Consider the following 22,041-nt stretch of genomic DNA (forward strand, 5'->3'; position numbering starts at 1 on the left):
ATTTATTTATTAGATGATACTTAGTCCTGCCATGAGTGCAAGGGACTGGAGATGACCTCTCGAGGTCCCTTCCAGTCCTACAATTCTGTGATTCTCCTGGTCACTTGTTCTACCAGCTGCCACATCATATTGGCAACAAGCAACAACAATGGCCAGTCTGCTCTTGGCCTCATTGTCTCTTTCCTCATGCCAGCTTCCTAAAATTACAGTTTAAAGACATGTATTTCTCCACCTGGTGTGTATAGATCTCCATTCAGCTTCTGGAAGGGGAACCAGAATGCATATGTCCCAGACGATTTCTCTCCCCACCTGACGTGGGGAATAGGTGTGACTAAGTCTGTCTATATAATTCTGATATTTATGAGATTTTCTTTGTATTGCTCAATTTAAAATTGCCCAAGTTTTGTAGAGACTGTAATTTTATATGAAATTTACAGTTTGTGAAATTGCAAAACCATTGGAATTTTTTGCAAAAAGTCACCTTCACAAGCTCATCGGGGTAGTGAGGGGGAACGCAGAGTCAGAGGAGGAAGTGGGACTTTATAAGAACAAAGAATAGCCATACTGGTTCAGAGTAACAGTCCATCTAGTCCAGTATCCAGGATGGATCACCAAAATTTCACAGAACCTGCAATTGCGAGGTACTGAAAACCACAGAGAAGAAATTAGAGCTTGTGTTATGCAGAAGGTCAAACTAGGCCGCCTGGGGAGGCTAGCATTGGCCCCTTCCCTTGTGACTGAGACCCCTCCCCTCCCCTTCTGGCCCCCTTTGCCTTCTCCTCTTCTGCCCGACGAGGCCCCAGCCCCAGTGCTCCAGGTGGCCAGCCCCAGAGTGCTGGGCAGGGGGTTCCAAGCACAAGGCGGGCAGCATGGCCCCAGCCTCAGCGGCCCTGAGTCCCTGTGGGCGGCAGCAGCCACTGCAGCCAGCCCCAGGCAGCCTGGGCCAGCCAGGGCAGAGCAGTGGGAACAGCACAGCAGGAGGAGGCCTGGTCTGGGGACGGAGTGTGGGTGGGGCCGCCCTAGGTTATTTGGGGAGGCATAGCCTCCCCCTGCCTACGATACCTGCTACCCATGATAATTGTCCTTTCTGGCCTCAAAAATCTGTGAATCCAAGAATCCAAAGAAAATGCTCTTCCTACTTTTGTCAGTGCATTTTAAATAATAACTTCACAAACAGGGGTGTACAGCGCATATTCCTGAGCTTGAGCAGAGATTTCCATTCCTCCTGGGTCTCTTTGAATAGGCCTTTTAGGGAAGAAAGCCTCATTTCCCTGCCTGCATGCACTTCCTGTGGAAGTATCTGTACACCAATCTCAGACTTGCCCTATTCATCCTACGGTATGTTGGTGACTGTGCACAGATTATTTATTGAGAATCATGCATGGGAAGTGTTGCCAAACATCCCCAAATATTTCACTTCCTTTCTGTGAGGAGAATAAATCCTAATGTGTATTTCTGAGAAAAATAACTGCAGGTCAGAGCTTTTGCTCACAGATGACTGACTTTTCCTGAAAGATTCTTGGCACCAAAGGTTCAAGGGTCAAAAGCTTTGATGTCAGGAATTAAATGTTCCTGCACAAAACACTAAAATTGAAGAATGAGCAGATGGCTTCATGTGGAAGCTCCAGCATCAAATGGGCCTGGCTCACAGGTGACTGTACGTTATTTCTCAAGAGTCACTCCTGTTTGGAAGCTGTGATTTAAGGCACACACTGAGATCCTGTTCACACACTTTGTAGGGCCATGGAACTGGAATCCAACCTACCGCTGTGGACTGCTTCTCCATGTGGGAAGATTTATTATCCTCTTTCCAATGTGAGGAGTCAGTCTGAATTGCTCTTTGGTTTGGCTTGTTCTGTCAGCAGTCAGGGCCCCAGCAGATTTTAGCATAGAGCCAGCTTTGGATGCAGTTTAGGAACTGCCCAAATACAGTTATGGGCTGGGGCACATAGCAATACTGCCCTTGCAGCTTATGGGGAAGTGAGCATAAGAGCACACATGCACCATATGGAATGTCCCATTCCTCAGAATGAAGATGAGATGTGTGTCTGAGTTAGATGTGGAGTTAAATAGCCCAAAGACCTGGGATATCCTCCAGGAATTATCCTCTTTGGAGAGTTTGTTAATCAAATGCTCACAGGAAACTGCATGGTTAACCAGCACTTAAACAGAAAGAGCTTTTCTCTTAAGCATTTGTTGGGAGTTTGAGTTAAGCAGGTTTTAACTAAAAGTCACCTTCTAAGTTTTAAGCAATCAGAAAGCATGAAAGGCCCTGCTTAGGTTACAACAACAGCCCATTGCTGCCAGGTTAGACAGCTCCCTGCCAGCCTGGGTTCTGCCTCCATCTAGTGAGTTCTTGTCTAGGGCTTTTAGGTTCAGTCCTTAGCACTGATTGCTGTCTGTCAGGAACCCACCATTATGAGCCCAACTCTTTACTGCTGCAGCATAGAGTTCTCTGCCTACAAGATCTCAGGTAGGATGTCTTCTCATAAATATACAAACCATCCAACAAACACTAACACAAGCCTATCGGCAGGAAAGAAGTCAGAAAAAATGAAGCTGATATTTCATTTCAGTAATATCTGACTTCAGAATAAGCTAGCTAGTGCAGATGCTCCCTTAATTGTTAAAAGGTGCTAGTGGGGAGGACTTGCCAAGTCATGACTACACTGTGAAATCCTTTTTATGTTCAGTGCAGGAGTTATTTTAATTTTTCTTTTCGGGGGGGTGGGGAGGCATGAGTATTCTCTAGATGGAGAATCTCAAACAGAGGGACTCCAGGTAGATGTTGGTTGTGGTTGGAGATCTGTCCACCTGTTTGAGAAGTGACTTTGAACACTCCTCTGAAACAGGGGGCTTAGTGTGTACGTGTCAGGGTTAAGGCTCATGAACACAGCAGCACTCAGGGCAGTGGAGTCGGCTCTGTGAAGCTTCACTGATGCTTTAGCTGTCTTTGCTCAGGATGTACAGCAATTGTGTGCTAGCACCAATAAAATGGAGTAGGAAAGAACATCCTGAGATTGTGTGCACTCATTGTCTCACTGGGTGAAATTCATCCTTGTGCACAGGGCCGGCACAAGGGCCGTGTGCCACTTACATCCTCGTATTGGGAGGAGAGCACAGAACTGGGATATGTGTTCATGCCTCCAGCTGATGCTTTTAAGGGTTTTCATGAACGTCTTGAGAATTACAGGCCATTGCTGCCCATTATCTGAACATCTCCCAAGCTGTCGTGACATTTCATTGTCACCTGTTGAAAGCCGGTGAAGTTGTCAGTAATCTTACTTTTTCAAGCATACAATAGAAATATGAATAATGGAAAGTATGCAGTTTTGGTGTAGCCATGTTGGTCCCAGGCTATGAGAGAAACAAGGTGGGTGAAGTAAAATATTTTATTGGACCAACTTCTGTTGGTGGGAGAGACAAGCTTTCAAGCTTGCACAGAGTTCTTCTTCAGGACCTTTCTCACCAACAGAATTTGGTCCAATAAAAGATATTACCTCATTTACCTTGTCTCTTGATTAATGGAAAGGAAAGTTTTAGAGACTTAAAAATTTTTGAACATAAAAATATGTCCTCTAAAATTTCTATACAGACCTATATTCTCTTATGGGCTTTATTGTTTGAATAGGAAAATAGTGTGTATAACTTTTCCCTCACCAAGTTACTTTATTTTTAAAATCATTATATACATTTTAACTTTGTGCATTGCCATCAGTCATACAAAGGTTGGAGATGTTAAAAGAAAAGGATCTGAATAGATGATTTTGCTCAGTACACACAATAATTCTCAGCTCTGGAAAAGGATCCCAGACTCTTGGTAACTTTAACTTTTGTATTTATTTTTTGGACATCTTTTGCAAAGTGTAACATGGTTATAATTTTTTTAACTGACAATTCAGATATGAAACTGGGCTTTCAACCATTTCTGCAAAGCTTATACATTGGGAATAAAGAACAGAGACTGGAGTTTGCTAGAACATACAGGGTCTGTCATTATCAGTGCATCAGAGTAACATCAAAATACAAACAGTATGATACTGGCTTGCAGGTATGTGCAAATAGCATGACACAATCTGATAGCAAATAGATGTTACCTTCAAATGTTTAAACATGAATTTCAGTCCTTTAAAAACTCAACATTTCATATATAATTCTAAGAAAGTTAGAGAGAGATTCTGTTACAATATGGAAACATTACATTAGAATACATTAAACAAAAGGAATAGACACCATATTTTTTTCTAAAACTATTTATAATTTGATATACTCCAAACTTTGGTGAAAAGGGGCCAATTTCAGGTGGCATTGTTGGGACAGCTGGGGATGTTCAGGGCATTTAAATATCTTGAGACAAAATCGGAGCAATGCATTGGCAACTGTAACAGGATTAGTTACACTATAAAAGGGGGGGAACGGGGGTGTCAACATTCAGGGCATTTTATAGGTAAAGTGCCCTGTTGGCAACTTGGCAAAGAACTGTCTTAAATTAGGAGGTGCCCAAATCACTGAGAAACACCTCCAGACAGTTCTAGATGGAATGATAGCACTGTGATATCATTTCAGTGTGTTTCTGGCTTGGTATCATATTGGTACTTTTGCAGCATGTTTGCACAAAACACTTGCATCAGATATTTTATAACTCAAGTGAATTAGGTCCTAACTGTGTCTCTTCAGGACTCTCTCTCTTTGTACCAGGAGGCCTTGCAAAGTGGGTAGTGCTGCAGCAATCCTCCAGAGACTGCACCTTCTTCAAAGCTCCTGGGAAGCCCAGAGCATGCTAGATGGACTATGTCATGGTACATGACCATTGTGCATGAAGGTGGCAGTCTCGTGCTTCCCTCCGAATCTGGTGTTTGCTGATTTAAATGAGGTTAAACAAACACCACTGATATCAAATTGCCGCATGGTTTATGGATTGTTTTGGCTGGATCCTGTCCTCAGACACATCTCATAAAATCAGCTGGCTACTAGTGCTCCAGTGCAGATCTGAGATCAGTAGAGGTCACTAAAGGTCCATTTCTTGCTCATCTCCTATTTTAAGCACCTAAATGAGTGGCCAGATTTTTAATGGAGTTTGGCAGCCAATGTGTACCCACCATGCTGAGCTCTCTTCAAAATGGAGCTACTTCTTGTAATGCCTAAATGGAAGCTGGGCTGTTACTCACTTCCTGTCACTTTGGGGCTGGCTCAGACTCTGTGATATCATGGGGTGGATAACAGAGCTGGCTGAATACTGCAAAATAATCTTCATGCGCCTTCATTTGAGTTCCAGACAGCTGGTCAGTTTGCCTGTGTTTGTGCTCCTTTTAATTCAATATCCATGAACATTTGTATGAACATGTTTTTACTCACATGGATGTTTGGGGAATGGCTGTTCTTCCTACTAGCACCTGATTTCACATGCTGAAGAGGATGTGCACAAACAAGATAATTGATTATTACGTGTTTCCTTTTCTTCACTTGTGGTTTGCTAGGCTCCTTTGTTTTAAAAATTTTTGTCATCTAATCAGGAAGCAGAAACAATACCATGCAGCATAGGCAACCAATCACACAGCATAAACAATGAAAGCAAATAGTTTGCAAACAATCCATAGGCTAAAATTTGTTTGCATAAACTGTTCAAACAATTGCAAACAGTGAATACATTCACAAAAATTAGTCTGTCTGTGGAAAGTTTGGAAACAGAAAAAAAGGACTAAGTTCGTTAGATGATTAATTACTAATTTGATGATCTTGAATATTGATTAGGAGTGCATGCAGGGCTGGATTAACGCAGGGGCTTTAGGGGCTGAAGCCCAGGGCACTGGGCTAAAGGGGGCCCCAGCCACAGCAGGGCTCAGGCAGGCTGCCTGCATGCTGTGGCCCCACGCTGCTCCCGGAAGCGGCCGGCTACTGGCACGTCTCTGCGGCCCCTGACGAGGGGGAGGGGGGAAGAGAGGCGGCAGCGGCTCCGCACGCTGCTCCTGCCCCCACCACCGTCCTCATAGTGGGGGTGGTGCTTCCAGGCATGGGCAGCGCACAGAGACACGCTGTCCCCCTCCCCCCAGGAGCGTGCAGAGACGTACCAGCGGCTGGCTGCTTCTGGGAATGGAGAGGGCCTGAGCCCTGCTGTGCCACCGGCTGGGAGCCACCTGTGGTAAGCGCCTCCCAGCCAGAGGCTGCACCTCACCCCTGCCCCAGGTCACCTCGGCCCAGGTCACCACCTCACCCCAGCCCCCTCCTGCACCCAAACTCCCTCCCAGAAATAAACTAATATAACAGCTGTTCTAAGGTAAGAAGTAGGCTATTTTGAATTAATTTAACTATATTCTGCATGTTTTAAGACTGAAATATTACCACAGAATGGCTTTATGTTGATTAAAAGGCAAGTTTAGTATAGACTTAATAGCCTCTACGCCATAATTGTGATCATTTTGTTTTAAATTAGGGAAAAGACTTGTATACAGGGGCCCCACAAAATCTAATAGCCCTGGGCCCACAGGAGAGTTAATCCAGCCCTGAGTGCATCTATAGTAAATATTTATCCATAGAACATTATGGACATATATATTCAGACATAATTCACATAAACATACCTGCATGCCTATTGGAAGAAAGTTTTGATCCCAAGAGAAAAAGAAACAAGAACTTAAGACTGATAAATTCAACTAATCATTTCAAAGGACACTGTTTTCTGCTCACCCAGATAGTCCTGAGTTGTAACAAAGGAAACAGCAGGTAATACCCAGAGGCATTCCAGAAACAAGTGTGACAAACACATCAGAAAGGAGCAGAGTTCTTTCAGAAGATATAACCAGCTATATTTCAGTGTCCAGGGCAGAACAGTGATGATTCATGACCTCATTCCGTTTGGTTTGACACTTGGTGGCGGTGGTTATGAAAATATTCCCTGTGAGATTTAATGTTCTGATTTCAGCAGCTACACTAAGATTAATTAAACAAACCTCCAGTATCTCATTCACACAGGTGTATCAGCAAGGTGCCTGCCATCTCAGCTCTAATTGGAGCCCTTGTCCTTGTGAGAATGATCCCTTCCAAAACCAATGGCCAGAGGCCTATATAGAATTTGGGGACACACTTTTGTTTGACATTCCCACTGCCCCCCAGACTTGCTTATAACCATTTATATTTTCAGTTTGGATGACACAAGAAACATCAGTAGATACCAGAATGTTCGTTACTTGTGGAGTGATGTACGAAGAAAGCACTTCTGTGGAATACTCAAGTTTAACAAATAGCAGTGACCAAAGAGAGATGCTGGATAAGGTTATATGTTGGGGAGCTACATTACTGCCCCACTGAACCCTAAACTGGTGCCTCTAAACTGCGTCTTTTGAGGACTTGAAGACCAGTATTGGTTCTTAGAAATCCAGCTCTAGTCAGCTTTATTTGTTTCATAGTCAGTGGGCTTAGTTATTATTTTGAAGAAATACTGGCACTGCCAAGATGGCAGTGGTGAGAGTTCATTCAGACCCTTCTCTGGACTTTCTTGTGTGCCCTTTACAGTCCCCAAGGCATGTTAAGGCTCACCACTTCCGGAGTCACAGGAGGATGAGATGATTTGAGCAGGGAGGGGCACCTGTTAATGATGCAGCTGCTGCTAAACTGTGTGGCGTCAGTTCTTTGACTGACAACCCTTCCTGCATTTGTCAGTGCGTTACTACTGGTGAGGAGCTATTCAGAGCTCGGAGAGGCAGCAGAGTCCATATCTTCTGTGTCATGCTCGTGAGGGGACACTGGCTGCCCACCCTTCACACGTTTCCACTTCATCCTTCGGTTTTGAAACCACACTTTAACCTGGATGAGAAAAGGAAGGAATTATTCATCAGCTCCCCATTGTCTGTCTCTGCATGCACCTTTGCAGTGTTGTCCTAGCCGTGTTGGTCCCAGGATACTAGAGAGACAAGGTGGGTAAGGTCATAGCTTTTATTGTCAGTGAGAGACAAGCTCTCGCGTTTACACAGAGCCCTTCTGAAGAAGAAGACCTGAAGAAGAGCTCTGTGTAAGCTCAAAAGCTTGTCTCTCTCACTGACAGAAGTTGGGCCAATAAAAGGTGTCTCTCTTGTCTCTCTATTACTCCTGGAGAAATTCTGTGCCAAAAAATTAAAAATTCTGCACACAATATTTTAAAATTCTGCAAAATTCTACATATTTTTGGTCGAAATAACACAATATAATCAAGCTGGTTTCAGTTATTTTGATAATTTATTTAAACTACAACACAATGGATGGAGAATGGGAGTGGGGAGAATTGGAGGAAATCACCAAACCCCCTCTATCTATTAGTAATGTAGCTAGTATTGACTCTTTATTTCTAGTTATGAGGCAAAAAATATATGCAGCCATATGCTCAGTGTTACATCATAGGCAATTGAAGAGCGAGCAATTGAGGGCTGGGAACTCAAACTCATGATTTATACTGGCTACTGACCAGCTCCAGAAAGGTCAGTAGCAAACAGTTCATGGAGCACATTTTGATAGGAAATTTTTTCAGTCCAAAAATTTAGACCAGTTCTAATCAACAAAGCACCATAATCATTTATAAGGCCATACTGCTTCAGAAACACTCCAAAGCCCCGCCCCTCCACGCTGAGCATGCCACAATAGCGAGCGAGAGGGACAGAGTCTCTCTCTCTGTCTCACACACATGTGACTGCCCAGCTCCTCCCCACCCCGGTGATTTACATCTCTACCAGCTGCTCTGGGTGCCCAAACCGACCTGCCTGCATTGCCAGGGAGGGGGAGCATGACTGCTCTTGTGGCTTCCCTTTGCTTCCCCATCAGAAGTCATTTTTCTGCAAAGAAGCACAGAAATCTGTGGGGGCCATGAATTCTGTGCACGCGCAGTGACAGAGAATTCCCCCCAGAAGTACTCTATGCATACACCTGTCCATCTGCCTATCATATTTCTAATAGGCCTATCTGAGTCAGCTAAGTGTATACTATTTTCCTTTCTTCACTTGATTAATTCCTTTATTGCCCAACTATTAAGACTCGATAGAAGAACCCTTCCTAAGAGCAGACTAGGAAACTGGGAGCACAGTGACCCTCATAAAGCCCACACTCTCCTCACTCTTATACTCCCGAGTTAGTTCACAACATTCCCTTACCCTGAAAGAAGACAGCTCATCAGATGAGAATCTAACATCCTCTGCACCCTTGTTTCATTTACTGCTGGGCGCCTTGGGATGCTGCAGTGTTTGTGGACCTTGAAGGCTCAGCTCAGTCCTGGTTATCAGATCCTGGGAGCTGCCGCCCAGCATTTCTTATTAAGTACCAGCCATTTGGTTTGTGCCAGTGAATGGGATAGGTCTTCTGAAGACACCACTTAGACACCAGTGATTCAGAAATGGTTTTTGCAGCTTAAAATTATAGTTAAACATGAAAAGGAGTACTTGTGGCACCTTAGAGACTAACCAATTTATTTGAGCATGAGCTTTCGTGAGCCACAGCTCACGAAAGCTCATGCTCAAATAAATTGGTTAGTCTCTAAGGTGCCACAAGTACTCCTTTTCTTTTTGCGAATACAGACTAACACGGCTGTTCCTCTGAAACCTATTTAAACATGTAAATTTTTAACCAAATACCAGAAATCAGCTTCTCAATTATCTCCATGTTAAAATGCATTTGCCAGATTTGCTGTGAAGTTTTTCAGGTTGTGTACAAATATTTAAGCACATTTGCAAAAGTAGAAATGGGTGCAATGTGAATAAATTGTACATACACCCTTCTGTCCAGGCAGGAATAGCCCTGTCAGGGGGTACAGCTGAGGAAGCAGATATTCCAGAGGTACCTGTCTCTCGGTGAGGTCCAGATTCACAGCTATCTCATATCTCCTGAGCCTCGTCAAGTAATTATGATGAGCAAATTCAGCTTCTAATTCCCGCAGCTGCTCCTTGGTGAAAGCTGTCCTCTCCTTCCGTGCTTTGCTGCTGGCTTCTGGCTTCCTACTGGAATCCTGGTTTTCTAAGAGGCAAGCATACTTTATGTATAAGTTGCAGTCGTAATGGTTAATGCAGCTATATGCATCAAAGAGAACTGATAGAATCCTGGTTTAGGTCCCAAGTGAAAGTTTGTTTAATGACCTTATTCCATCCCACCTCACAGCATCAGTCACACAGTTGGGACACGACTGTCAGTTCAGGCACAGAACTGATGGGATGCTGGGGGCATTGGCAGAGCTGTGTGGAGGAAGCTTGCACATCACTTGGCTGCATTGTGTTTGTTTCTAGTTAGCACAATCAGGCCTTCCCTTTTACTTACCTTTTTTTATATACACACATCATCACCTACCTAGACTGCTGTTGCCTCAGATTTTAGTTAGGAATTGGTCTCAATGCCAGTGCACTTAATGAGGTGTGTGGTGACCTCTACTGGTGTATGTCATTTTGCACACACTAGGGCTAGGATCCAGCTTTGAGGGATGAGGAAGCAAAGGTGCTGAGTAACCACCCGTACTGACAAGGCAATGACCTTGGAGTAGCTGGTGGCTCTGAGCAAGGTTTATAAGACCCAACCAAGTTGGGTCTGGTGCCTGCAGATTCCTCTGGAAATGTGTTTGGTTTGTGAACGTAAGCACAGAACAATGCTCATTAGAGTGAATAAAGCAATGGGCAGAATGGGGTGAGAGCATTGGTGGCATCATGTCCTTCCCTGTTACTCAGAGTTACTCAGCTCTTATTGAGTTGCCCTGAACTGTTTTTCGCTGACCGTACACTTAGTTGTCATATACCCCTAGGAAAGTAACATTTCCAAAGCTGGTCTTGCAAGTCCTAGCTGGAGAGCTGCTGTCCAAACCCCATTTTAAAATGCTCTGACAATGACCATAGCCACATGCAAAGTAAGATCAGTTTATTTTAAATGAACGATTATTGTATATTTCTAAGCAACAGAGGGACCACAGCTCCTCTGCTTCAGTGCGCAAAGGCAAAGTCCATGCTTTTGTGTCAGGAACTATTTCTACAAGTTCTAGCACTGAGATGTGAGCTGGCTGGTTTCAGTGGAAGTGAAAGAGGTTTTGTAGCCAGTGGAATGTTTTGCCTCATCTCAAGGGCTTGTTTAAAAAAAATCTGTAATTGTTTAATGATGCCATTCTCCACTGTGTTTCCATTGCTGTCTGAAATGACACACGTTAGGGAGCATCTGGTTACTTCATTGGGAAGACAGAAACTCTGGCGGTGTTGGAAGGATGAAGAGGAGGGGGAGGAAGTAAGACCACCGGTGGAAGGCAATATACAGCTTGCCAAGCTGCCCTGAACATTTGGGCCTTGCTGAACTTTGGGGTTTGCAGTAAATTTTCCCCGCAGCGCTCAACTTTGTTCTTTAACCAACTTCTAGCTCTGTCTTTTGTCAATATCTTCACCATTTAGGAAAGTCATCATGAAGACGTGATGATGTCAGGGCTGGCAAAAACCTTGCAGTGCAAAACTGCAGCTTTGGAACCTCACTGAAATGTAACATGAACTGGGGTGCATCAGCTCCAGCTAGGCTTAATAAATATATACAAATGAATACACTTATTTCATTAGGTCTCTGCTCAGAATTAGCCACCCCATCAACTCCTTATCTAAAGCCCTTCAGGTTCCAGTTTTCTATATAGCCAGAAGGGAGACAAGGAGAACCCAGAATTCTGCAGCAGCCAGCATTTTGGAAAAAGAAGGGAGCTATTCTGGGGATTAATTAATGTTCACCTATTTTCAGAGCAGTATAAAGTGTTCTCTCCCCCCCCCCCACCCAAGAATAGAAATACTATTATTGAGTTATTCCAGGAGATGCACAAAAGAAGATTGGAGAAGCAATATATATATATATATATATATATATAACAGAAGCAATGGATGTATAATGCAACAGCATTTACCAAATGCTCAATTTGTTTGTCAAAGGAATCCAACTGGAATAATCCATTAGGTTTAAATTTAGGATTTATAATGTGTTCGCTCTTAGTGCTGCCCATCAGAAATGGAGAAATTACATGCAACTCTCATTAACAATAATTTCTGCTAGGAACTGCCAGCATTACCTGGTGAAATTGTCCTTGGCTACATTTCTAAAAAATGTTTTTCATTTGTAACAATCTGTTCATTGCAGCTTGATCTTTAACCCCACTCCCAACCAAATAACAAAGTAAGAGGAAAAATCACCCCAAAATATTCCACCCAGCATCAAACCCAATTGCACAAGTTTAATAGGCAGCAGGTTTAAAATAAACAAAAGGAAGTATTTCTTCACACAGTGCACACTCAGCCTGTGGACTCCTTGCCAGAGGATGTTGTGAAGGCCAAAACTATAACAGGGTTCAAAAAAGAACTAGATACATTCATGGAGGATAGGTCCATCAATGACTATTAGCTAGGATGGGCAGGGATGGTGTCCCTAGCCTCTGTTTGCCAGAAGCTTGGAATGAGTAACAGGGAATGGATCACTTGGTATCATTTGTTCTGTTCATTCCCTGTGGTGCACCTGGCACTGGCCACTGTCAGAAGACAGGATACTGGGCTAGATGGACCTTTGGTCTGACCCAGTATGGCCATTCTTATGTTCTCAGAAATCCTCTGCTTTGCCATCTCCCTGAGTAAACAGACCAGCCTCACATCATTCCCCAAAGGTCAACAAGTTTGGGGATTGACAGAGCAACAGGAGGAAGCAAATTTCATAGCTGAGGACCCCATGTGGAGAGGCCCTTGCCACCAGCTCCTGAGAGCTTCCAGCTCAGGGGATTCCCAGCTGCTGTCTGCTTTCTAGGGGCAGCATGAGGAGAACTGCAATCTCTGACATAGCCAGAACCCAAATCATGCAAGGCTGTAGTGACTGAAGCCAATAACACAAATTGCATCTGGAAGCAAATTAGTAGCCAGTGTAGTCTAAGCAAGGAAGCAGCAACGTTCTGCACTAGCTGAAGCATCCCAGTTTGCTTCATGTGAGTGAATAATTTCTAAAGAAGGCAATTTCAACTGGTCTTTTTTGTTACGAAACTATTTCAGTCATTTTTAATGATTTTAACTCTGTTCCTCAGGCTGATTATCTTGGGGAATGGAATAGGCTGTGTAACTTGGAGCCTGTGGCATGGGCCATATGCCACACAGAGCTCCTAAAGGGACTGGTTGTTTAATTATGATTGTGGGTTTTGTGCCTTTCCAAAAGTAGAAACTGACTCTACTTTTCTTTGGAGTTTTGGCCATAGGATGTGGAAAATACAGAATGCACATGAAATATTACAAGTCCTTGCTTTAGAAAGGTTTTTCCCTCCAGCACAATCCACAAAAAGATCCTAACCCAGAAAGTCTTCTGGTATCACTGGGGAAGATATGGTGGCATTTATCACACAGACTGTGAACATTTTCAGACCTCCATCCTCTCCTGGATCTCACATCTCTTCCACCCTCACATCTGCAGCTTAATTAAACAAGTTTTCCCCAAGGGAGCTGTCATGCAGCAAAGACACATGGGAGCCAAAAAGTACTTGTGTCTTTGTGCCATAAAATTTCCGAGACAAGATCTGCATCAACCTTTGCACAGAGCGGGAGAGGGGCAAAGATGACCAGTTATTTATAAAAGGATGATGGGCCAGAGTGTAAATCTGGAGTCAATCCAGTAAAGTCAGGGGATTTACTCTGGATTTACACCAGTGTGATTGAGATCAGAATCTGCCCCCCAATGAGAGGAAAGGCGAGAGAACACGTCTGTGCGAGCAGTGATGCAGCAACAATGCTCACCTGGCTTCACCCTCTGCCTACTTCAGCCACACTGAGCAGTTAGACACAGAACAATTTCTCTACAAATATTTCCAGACAGCTTCTCTCTCACCCATAACTCATAGCCTGCCTCTCTCTCTGCTGTTATCCAGCATTGATTTCTGCTGCACATTTTGGGGTACAGCTGGTGTGAACAACCATCTGTACAAAAAAGCTGCATGTAGCATTTTGTAACAGCTGCGGCATCAGGGCTGTAACAGCTGCGACTTTACGGAAGAGTCGCCTTGAATTTGGGACTCGAACTCTGAATTGAGAAGCCGAAAGGAAACATGCCCAGGTCATAGTAATTGTCATGTTGGATCAGAGCCTAGTGTGAGGTCCTGGCTATGACCGTTTCAGAACAAGGCGCAAGCAACTTCCCAGTAGGCAGATGTAGGATAAACTGCTCCCCCATGAAGGGGCCTCATCTTAACCCCCTAATAGTTTGAGATTGGCTTAAGCACTGAAGCATGAAGGTCAGCTGGGAGTGCATGTACAACGACACATTTGGTTGCTATATGTGCATGGGGTTTCATAGCCAGTCGCTTTGCACCTGAAGTTTTAATTATTGACATTTTTAAAATTTCTGTAGTTTTTTTCCTCCCAATTAATAAAGGGGTTACAAAAACATTGGAGTATCTGCATAATGTCTTTGAAGTAATGTTTTCTCATGCTAAAGGCTTTCAGGGCATATTTATTCTAGCTAGTTAAAATAGCAAGACGCTGAAAGATTTGCTGTTATGGAACAAGTCACAGGATTCCAAAATCTCAGCTAACAGGATATGTGTGTGTGTGGCTTTCACCATATGCATTCATGTTGTCCAGGTGAAATGATTTCATAGATCACTGGCTCATTTGACATCTGTTCCTACAGTAACTAGAAGTTCTTATCAGCATGCACCTCAGGGAGGTATTTTACCTGTCAAACTATTTCAGATGTAGCTCTACTCAAGGATAACATGATCAACACTTAAAGTCCACATAATCTAGGGAACCAGTATTCCTTTGGTCCCTCTGAGGTCATCCAGAGCAGGAAGAGAGTTTCTGTAGCTGTTTCATTACAATTAAGTTAATCATAATTTCCAAACCACTGAGTCTTCCTGGATTCTGACAACACTTAGTTGTTTAGCTTGCTTTAGCATTATCTCTGCTAGCACAGTTTAGAACAGTCTAATTGCTAAAGTAAAAGAACATCCCAAGCCAGCACAGGGCTGGGGCAATTAAGCATGCTACCTGATGGCTTTTGATATGTTTTCTTCCTGCCTTAACTGTACTTGTGTCAACAGGTGGATGCCTGCAGAAAAATCCAGTTAAACTCAGCATTTTACACTTTCTTATGAAAAGACAAGTGTACGGAAAAGACTAAACAGTAGCAACAGTAATCTTTTCGTGTGTTACACAGCCCAGGTCTAAAGAAAGAGGTGCAGGAAAGGTGAAGGGATAGTCATTTTTTTCTTCCCTAATGCAGGTTCAGGGCAGTGATACTCTGATAAGTGCAGGCACGATGTACTGAAATTTGGAACTGAGACTTACAAACATATTACAAAAAATAAGAAAGATCTCATACAGAGACTTCTGCAGCTTCAGCATTTGTTTGCTGCAAGCAAAGCAAGGCGGATCCTTGCGACAGTTTTTATATTATTTATTTGCTGTTTGTATAGCACTTTCAGCATGCTGGATAATTTAAAAACAGCTGAAACAAATAAGGTACCTGCCCCAAAGACCCTAAAATAGAAACTTATACAGGCAGTTCACAAAGGAAGGGGAATAAGGAGGCAGGGAATGTGTAGTGTGAATGAATTCAGCAGCATTACATTACTTCTTCTGTCTTCTTTTCCTGATATGTTGAATTTAATCTTAATTATTTTAATATTTCAGCACGTCTGAGGGCTTGTGGAGGAGAAGACGTCTATGGCTTATGGGCCAGTTTGAAGAGGTGTTTCACAGTAATAGCTCATAATTGATTTATGTAGCTGAAACTTGCTAAGTGCTTTGAGATCCTTGGTAAAAGGCATTCAAGCTATCCAACGTGTGTATTATTATTTATTAATAAGCTGCAAAAATGGGCTGCATTAAGTGAAAAGCTCATTGTATTGTCCCAGAGTGCTGTGTCTTCATCTCAACACACACAGGATTCTGATTGTTCTGTCTTGTCACACACGTCTGGTACCTCTCATGTGTCGTTCACAAATCAGTCAAAATTCAGCCTAATTATTGCAGCACATTTCACCCACAATGTTTGAATCTTCATGTCTCTGTTTGGTCAAGTCTTAATCACAGATATGGAAGTGAAACACCTGCCACTAATTCACCAACCTTTCCACTGCCCTTGCCCTCTGGCTTTTTATTTACACCTCAGGTTGTCACTAATTCTGACTTCAGCAGCTGCTAACAAGCACATTAGAACCTACATGCTTTTTAGGGCACCGTGACTGCAAATGCAGTTCAACCATAGAAAAACCTCCATGTTTCTCTGCAATCAGTGGTATGACTAGTAAACGCTCTCATGGGAGATCTTGTTAGAAATTTGACGGAGGTCTGTAAATAGGGTTAATATTTTACTTAGGCAACAGGACAAGGCAGTGTATGTTCTTTCAAATGTAAAAATAAATATCAGAGAAATAGGCCAAGCACTTATTTCATCTTCTTGTAGGTATCCTGCAGTATACGTGTTCTTATTTACTATTTGTATTGCATATAGAAGCCCCAACAAAGATCTGGGCCCCACTGTGCTCAGTACTTTTTGTATGTGTGCATAGTGAGCGTCCAGGCCTGCCCCAGAGAGTTTACATGCTAAATAGAAAAGGGAAAACAGGTACAGAGCAGAGAAGTGGCTTACCCAAGTCACACAGTAGTGGTTCAGCTATAGAAGCAGGAATAGAACCCAAGCCTCATGAGTCCCTATCTAGAGTGCTATCCATTATACCATGTGCCTTCTCAGTTCATTATACAAAGTTTAATTAGCAGTTTGTTCAAGGGACAGTTGGGCAAGTCACATATTTTTAGGTAGATTTCCTTACCTGTGTTATTATATTATTAAGATAAGAAGGATTTTTAAAATTGAATGTACTTCTCACTGTTATTGCTGATCCTTTACTTGGCACACTTCACTGAGTTTGGAAACTCAGGGTGGTCAGTTTGCTTTATTTATAGACTATTTCTGACCACTTTCACTTTCTGGTTCTAATGCACCAGCACACTAGTCTAATGTCTAGGTTGCAAACACAGCCAGGGGAGTGCTTAAATCCAAATTTAAGATTATTTTAATTGGGTATTAAAATTATAGGGCTATTTTCATTGATCCTTGGATTTATAAAACCTTATGTTTTGCATCTAAAGTGATCTGACACTGTCCTTTGAAAATTTCGTAACATATTTTAGGCTTTTCCTAGGATAAAAGGCACTGTATGAATGTAAAATGTTGTAAATGAATCCTTACACACTGTAGTCAGATCTCATTTCTGCTACATCCCCATTTAAATTCTGCATGTTTTCATTTATATAAAGATAATGGACCAAATTCTGCTATCAGTTACATCAGTGCAACTCCCCCAAATTCAATAGTGCTTACCAGTGGATAAACATTTTGTAATTGCTGATAGATAAACAGAATAACCAAATTTTATGTACTGTTTCCTATGTTCTAGTGTGACGTGTTCTTACTACACGGTTTTCTAGTTTGTTGAGTGGTAGAAAACTGAAATATCCAAATTGTCCATCTGAGTGAGTTGGGTTTCTGCTAGGATTCTGTATTTTATTTGTAAATGTGTGTGGATACACATGGAGAGGCTGGACATGTCTTCTGCGCTGTAGTCATCTGGAAAATGCTTCACACAAAAAGTCTAAAATGAGATTACAGAAGGTCTGTTCAAAGCTTGCGCAGGGTCCCATATATGTCCCACACAGTCAGTGCCTGCAGGGGTTTATTAGTCACTCTGACACTCAGACCATTTGTCGTTTTATTTAAGAGCTTGGTTAAGTGCTTGTGGCATTGTTTGTTTACTTGGTAACAGTCACTTTATCATATGGAAAACATAGAATACCATAAGTTACAAGTCATTATAAAACACCTTGGCTTTTGTAATATTGGTCATTGCAAGGCATCATGTTAGAGCTGCTTTTATATGTGATGGGTATGGTTGCACAATATTGAAAACCTGAAGAAATCTATAAAGACAATAATTGAAAATGTTAGGACTGATGTACAGGAGAACTACTGCAATGATAGGTGTGAAAACCAATTCTAGTCCATCTTCTGCCTTTACTTTCTTGGGCATACCTAAGTTGTCAGTCAGGGCAGACCAGAGCCTCTTACTAATAAAAGTCAGTAGAAAAGGTGTGTGTGTGTGTGTGTGTGTGTAAGGTATGTACATGCACATATTAATATTGCTGTGACTGCTGCAGACCAGAGCCTCTTACTAATAAAAGTCAGTAGAAAAGGTGTGTGTGTGTGTGTGTGTGTGTGTGTGTGTGTGTGTGTGTGTAAGGTATGTACATGCACATATTAATATTGCTGTGACTGCTACTGCCCATACTAGGCAGTTACATAAATATGTTTAATATTACAGCACTGTTTTTCATGGATTAAGCAGAATGGTCAATCTTTCTTTTACACTGAGAGAACACTATAAGTCTCCCTGTTTATCACAGAGTTAAACTTGTTTTGGACTTTTTGGGGAGCACTATACTAGCAAAGAGCCCAATCCCGAAGTCCCTATTATGTATCCTCTGCTGAATATGGACCAAGAAAGAATTACAGGATCTGGCACCAAAACAAATAACTGAAATTCTGTGGCTGTGTTACAGTACAGCAAAGACAGTAGCTGGTAAGACACCATCACATAACTCTGTGTAATAGAGTATTATCTTGCCGCATGTCTCAAGGTGGTAGAAAATTGCTGTTTCACTTTATTAACAACTGCTAACTTCTGAAAAGAGCAGTCTTTGGACACTTGGATTTTGCTAAAGCAAACTGAAGCCAATTCTCAGGAAGAGGGAGAGGAAGCATGTCCCACTTATAACAAACTATAAACGTGTGTCCAGCTGCATTTCAAGGAACTGCCGTTAGATTTCAGGAAACCAGAATGTTTACCCCAATAGGAATTTCTCCCTGTTTGTTTTATTGTATTTATTCTGGGGAAGGGGAAGGGGAGGGAAGGAGCAGTACAGTTAATTTTATCTGCTGCTTCATCAGCACAGTAGTGAATGAAATGAAAGCAGCAATGGAATCACCTTTGGGACACTGTCTGTGCAAGGTGTTAAACTAGAGAAGGAGGAATAATTAAAACAGTTGGCCAGAGGGTAGAGAATCATTTTATATTTCAGTGATGTCATGTGTAGCAGTGTTGGTTACAGCTCCTCTTACAGGGTTGGCAGCAAGCGGGAGGAGAGAGTGGCAAGGTGCTCACAGCAATCAGAGGGTGGAGGGTATCAGGGACTATTTGTCATCTGTTTAACACATGAGGACATGATTTGGAATCCCATTAAACTATTAAGAATAAAGATATCCATTAATTGGAATGTAGTGAGATGTCCCAGCTATTTCTTAATCCCATAAATTCTTTAAAAAAACCAAAACCTTAATGACTTGCAATATTGTTGTTCTGTTCTAGAAAAATTGTTCTTTATATTATTTTTATGGCTGTTTGTTGCCTGAAAATCCTTTATGGGTTTGGATGGCCAAAATTTCTATCAAGTTGGGTTTCTAGAGACTATAAAATATCTAAGGGAGTAATTTAGAGTCTGTGACTCAGGTTTGGGTTATTATCTGTTTCAGATACTCACTGACAGCCTGCCAATGTCTGGAGGGGACTGAAATGGGAAACTCTCCCCAGCAGAGATTAGGGCTAACAATGGCACTGACAGAAGGAGAGAGAGAGAGAGAGGGAGAGAGAGAGGATGGTCTTGGAGTTAAGCTGTTGGGCAGAAAGTCAGGAGATCTGGATTGAATGCCTGGCTCTGCCCAGACAGCTCGTGTGACTTTGGGCAAATCATTTAATCTCTCTGGGCCTCCGTTCCTGGTCTGTAAATTGGGGATGATATTTCCCTATCTCCCAAGGGTGCTGGGAGAATAAATGCATCAATGTTTTTGGTGGGCACAAATACTTCAGTGAGGGGACTCATAATAAATACCTAACTCGATAGCTTCCTTAAGGGAAACTACCGGTCTCTCCATGTCTGTATTTCACACTGACAGCAAAAAGAAAAGGAGTACTTGGGGCACCTTAGAGACTAACCAATTTATTTGAGCATAAGCTTTCGTGACCTACAGCTCACTTCATCGGATGCACTGACAGCAGCAGCCAGTCTACAGCAAAGTATCCGTGAGATCCTTGAAAACTAAGAGGTGGAAGTTTTTCATTTTTCAAGTTACAACAACACAATTAAACCCATCTTCACTGTTCTCCTTACAGCTGAAAACAACATGTCCTGGTTATGTCTAATGGGCAAGTCATTAATACCAACTCGACCACTGATTTTGGATTTGAATTGAAAGTATTAAATGCTCAGCCAAACGGACACAAAGGTGGAATGTGTATCAAAGGGGAGGGGAGGAGGCATCTTCGACTGCAGACAGCTGAAAACTACCTTCTCTCTTTGGCTGCATTTAACCTGCATTGCGATACAACATAGCTTCCTACAATGGGCAGCTCCAGATAGCAGAGGTCAGAGCCTAGATTCTGCAGTGGTAGGTGCATTAGCAATGAAAATGGAGAGTCAGGTCGATGCTATTCAGCTCTCAAATAATTTGTAAAATTAGTGACATAATTTTCCTGTTAGATTCTCAGCACCTCGCAGTATAGATGCTACCTGATGTCTAGTTAAAGGGCAGAATGAGTGTCCCCCTTGGAGCTAGCCTTCATGATACAGGACCCGCTGCTGCAGGAGACTGCGTTTAGCAATCCAGTGATCCACAGCTTTCCTGATGTCTGCTTCTTTACGGCTTGGGGTGTGAGATCTGACAGTGATTTATTCCCAGTGAATTTTGTGTTACTCTTGAGTGTCTCGATCCTTTTCTAATCCTTTAATCTTAGCGACAGTAACTAGCCCGGAGCCTGTTTTGCTTTTCCCCATTTCTAACACGCTCCCACAGGCTGCCTGTTCTTTGACCCCCATCATTTCACACTTGGGCAAATGGCAGCCACGCAATGTATCTGCTCCTTATTCGAGGCCTGTGGTCCCAATATATGGGACACCACGGCTGCCTTGTGACCATGTTGGGAGGTAGCTAGTTCAGGCCCAAGATTTGGAAAAGCAAACATGAACACAAGGGAGCAGCAGACAGAAAGCACTCTAGCTCAGCAGTAGTGCTCTATGTTGCCAGCTACACTTTTCCCTAGTCAAGAATTCTGAAGTGTAATTCTCACTGGTTTCCTTTCCTAATCTCTGCTATAGAACCTCACAGATGTTCTGACTCTGCGAACTTTGCTACCCCAGATCCCTGGTGACATGCCACCTACCTGAGGTTTCCTTTTTCCTTTTGGATGACTTTTTCTCAGTTTCATTTGTAGTGTTTCCTGGTACCCCATAATCTTCATTCACGCCCCCTGCAGCAGCCACTAGGTTTGGGCTGCTGCTTTCTAGCTCCACAGAAGCCAAGGCCAGTCCTGGATTTAGCCGCCTTCTGGCCTCAGACGCTGCAAAGTGCCATTCAGAATGCTGGAAAGAAGGGTGCTGCTCTGCGAACATGCGTTCCTCTCGGGGGAAGCTGTGGGGGGCAGTGGCCAAACAAGAGGCTGAGAAATCGGAATATGCAGCAAAGTCTGGTTTTTGATGGAATGAGAATGGTGCTTGTGGGTAATGATGCGCTCCTGCTGCTGTGCTGAGCTCCGACTGGGCATTCCGCAGGCACCCCCAGAGTGGGGTAGTGGGACGGGGACTTCGCATACAGCTACTCACGGAGGGATCCATTCCTGGCTCTATGCTGTCTGTGCTCCGAGATTCGTAACTGGATTTGGCTCAGGCTTCAAGGATACAAAAGGGGGAAAAAAACAGCTCCAAACTTATATGGAAAAACAGAATTGGATCTCCCCCGCCGCCTCCCCTAAAAAATGGTTAGTTTGTTCTATTGCAAATTTGTTAGTTTGGAAGCTTGACTAAACTTCCGCATAGTCCCAGCTGGAAAACCCCAACCAGATCTATGCAGCAGTTGGGCCGAACGGTTTCCCAAGGCCTGCAGCTGCCTCCCTGTGAAACGCTGGACATGGGTGAAACACTTTTTAAATACAGTGCCGGGCAGCAAGTGACAAGTTTGTGAAGTGAAATGTGAGAGAGGGGAGGGAGGGGTTAACCTGCATACACTCAG

At 43.0% G+C, this 22,041-nt stretch overlaps 1 protein-coding gene across 1 annotated transcript; it reads right to left on the reverse strand.

Moving 5' to 3' along the window:
• Positions 1 to 6,267: 6,267 nt before the first annotated feature.
• Positions 6,268 to 21,934, reverse strand: MEOX1 (mesenchyme homeobox 1). Its single transcript, XM_048830300.2, has 3 exons — positions 21,197 to 21,934; positions 9,797 to 9,969; positions 6,268 to 7,800 (listed from the first exon to the last, which is right to left on the reverse strand). The coding sequence occupies exons 1-3, from the start codon at positions 21,645 to 21,647 to the stop codon at positions 7,678 to 7,680; spliced, it is 747 nt and encodes a 248-aa protein (XP_048686257.2). The 5' UTR covers positions 21,648 to 21,934; the 3' UTR covers positions 6,268 to 7,677.
• Between the last annotated feature and the right edge of the window lie 107 nt (positions 21,935 to 22,041).

Source organism: Caretta caretta, chromosome 27 (genome assembly GCF_965140235.1).
Source record: "Caretta caretta isolate rCarCar2 chromosome 27, rCarCar1.hap1, whole genome shotgun sequence".
In the NCBI taxonomy this organism is placed as follows: Eukaryota; Metazoa; Chordata; order Testudines; family Cheloniidae; genus Caretta; species Caretta caretta.

Coding starts and splice junctions, on each gene's coding strand:
- MEOX1 (XM_048830300.2), bottom strand. CDS start 21,647: ATGGATCCCTCCGTGAGTAGCTGTATGCGAAGTCCCCGTCCCACTACC. Junction 9,970..21,196: donor AAGGAAAAAGGAAACCTCAG/GTAGGTGGCATG, acceptor CTTGCCTCTTAG/AAAACCAGGATTCCAGTAGG. Junction 7,801..9,796: donor TGGACCTCACCGAGAGACAG/GTACCTCTGGAA, acceptor TTTCTCATCCAG/GTTAAAGTGTGGTTTCAAAA.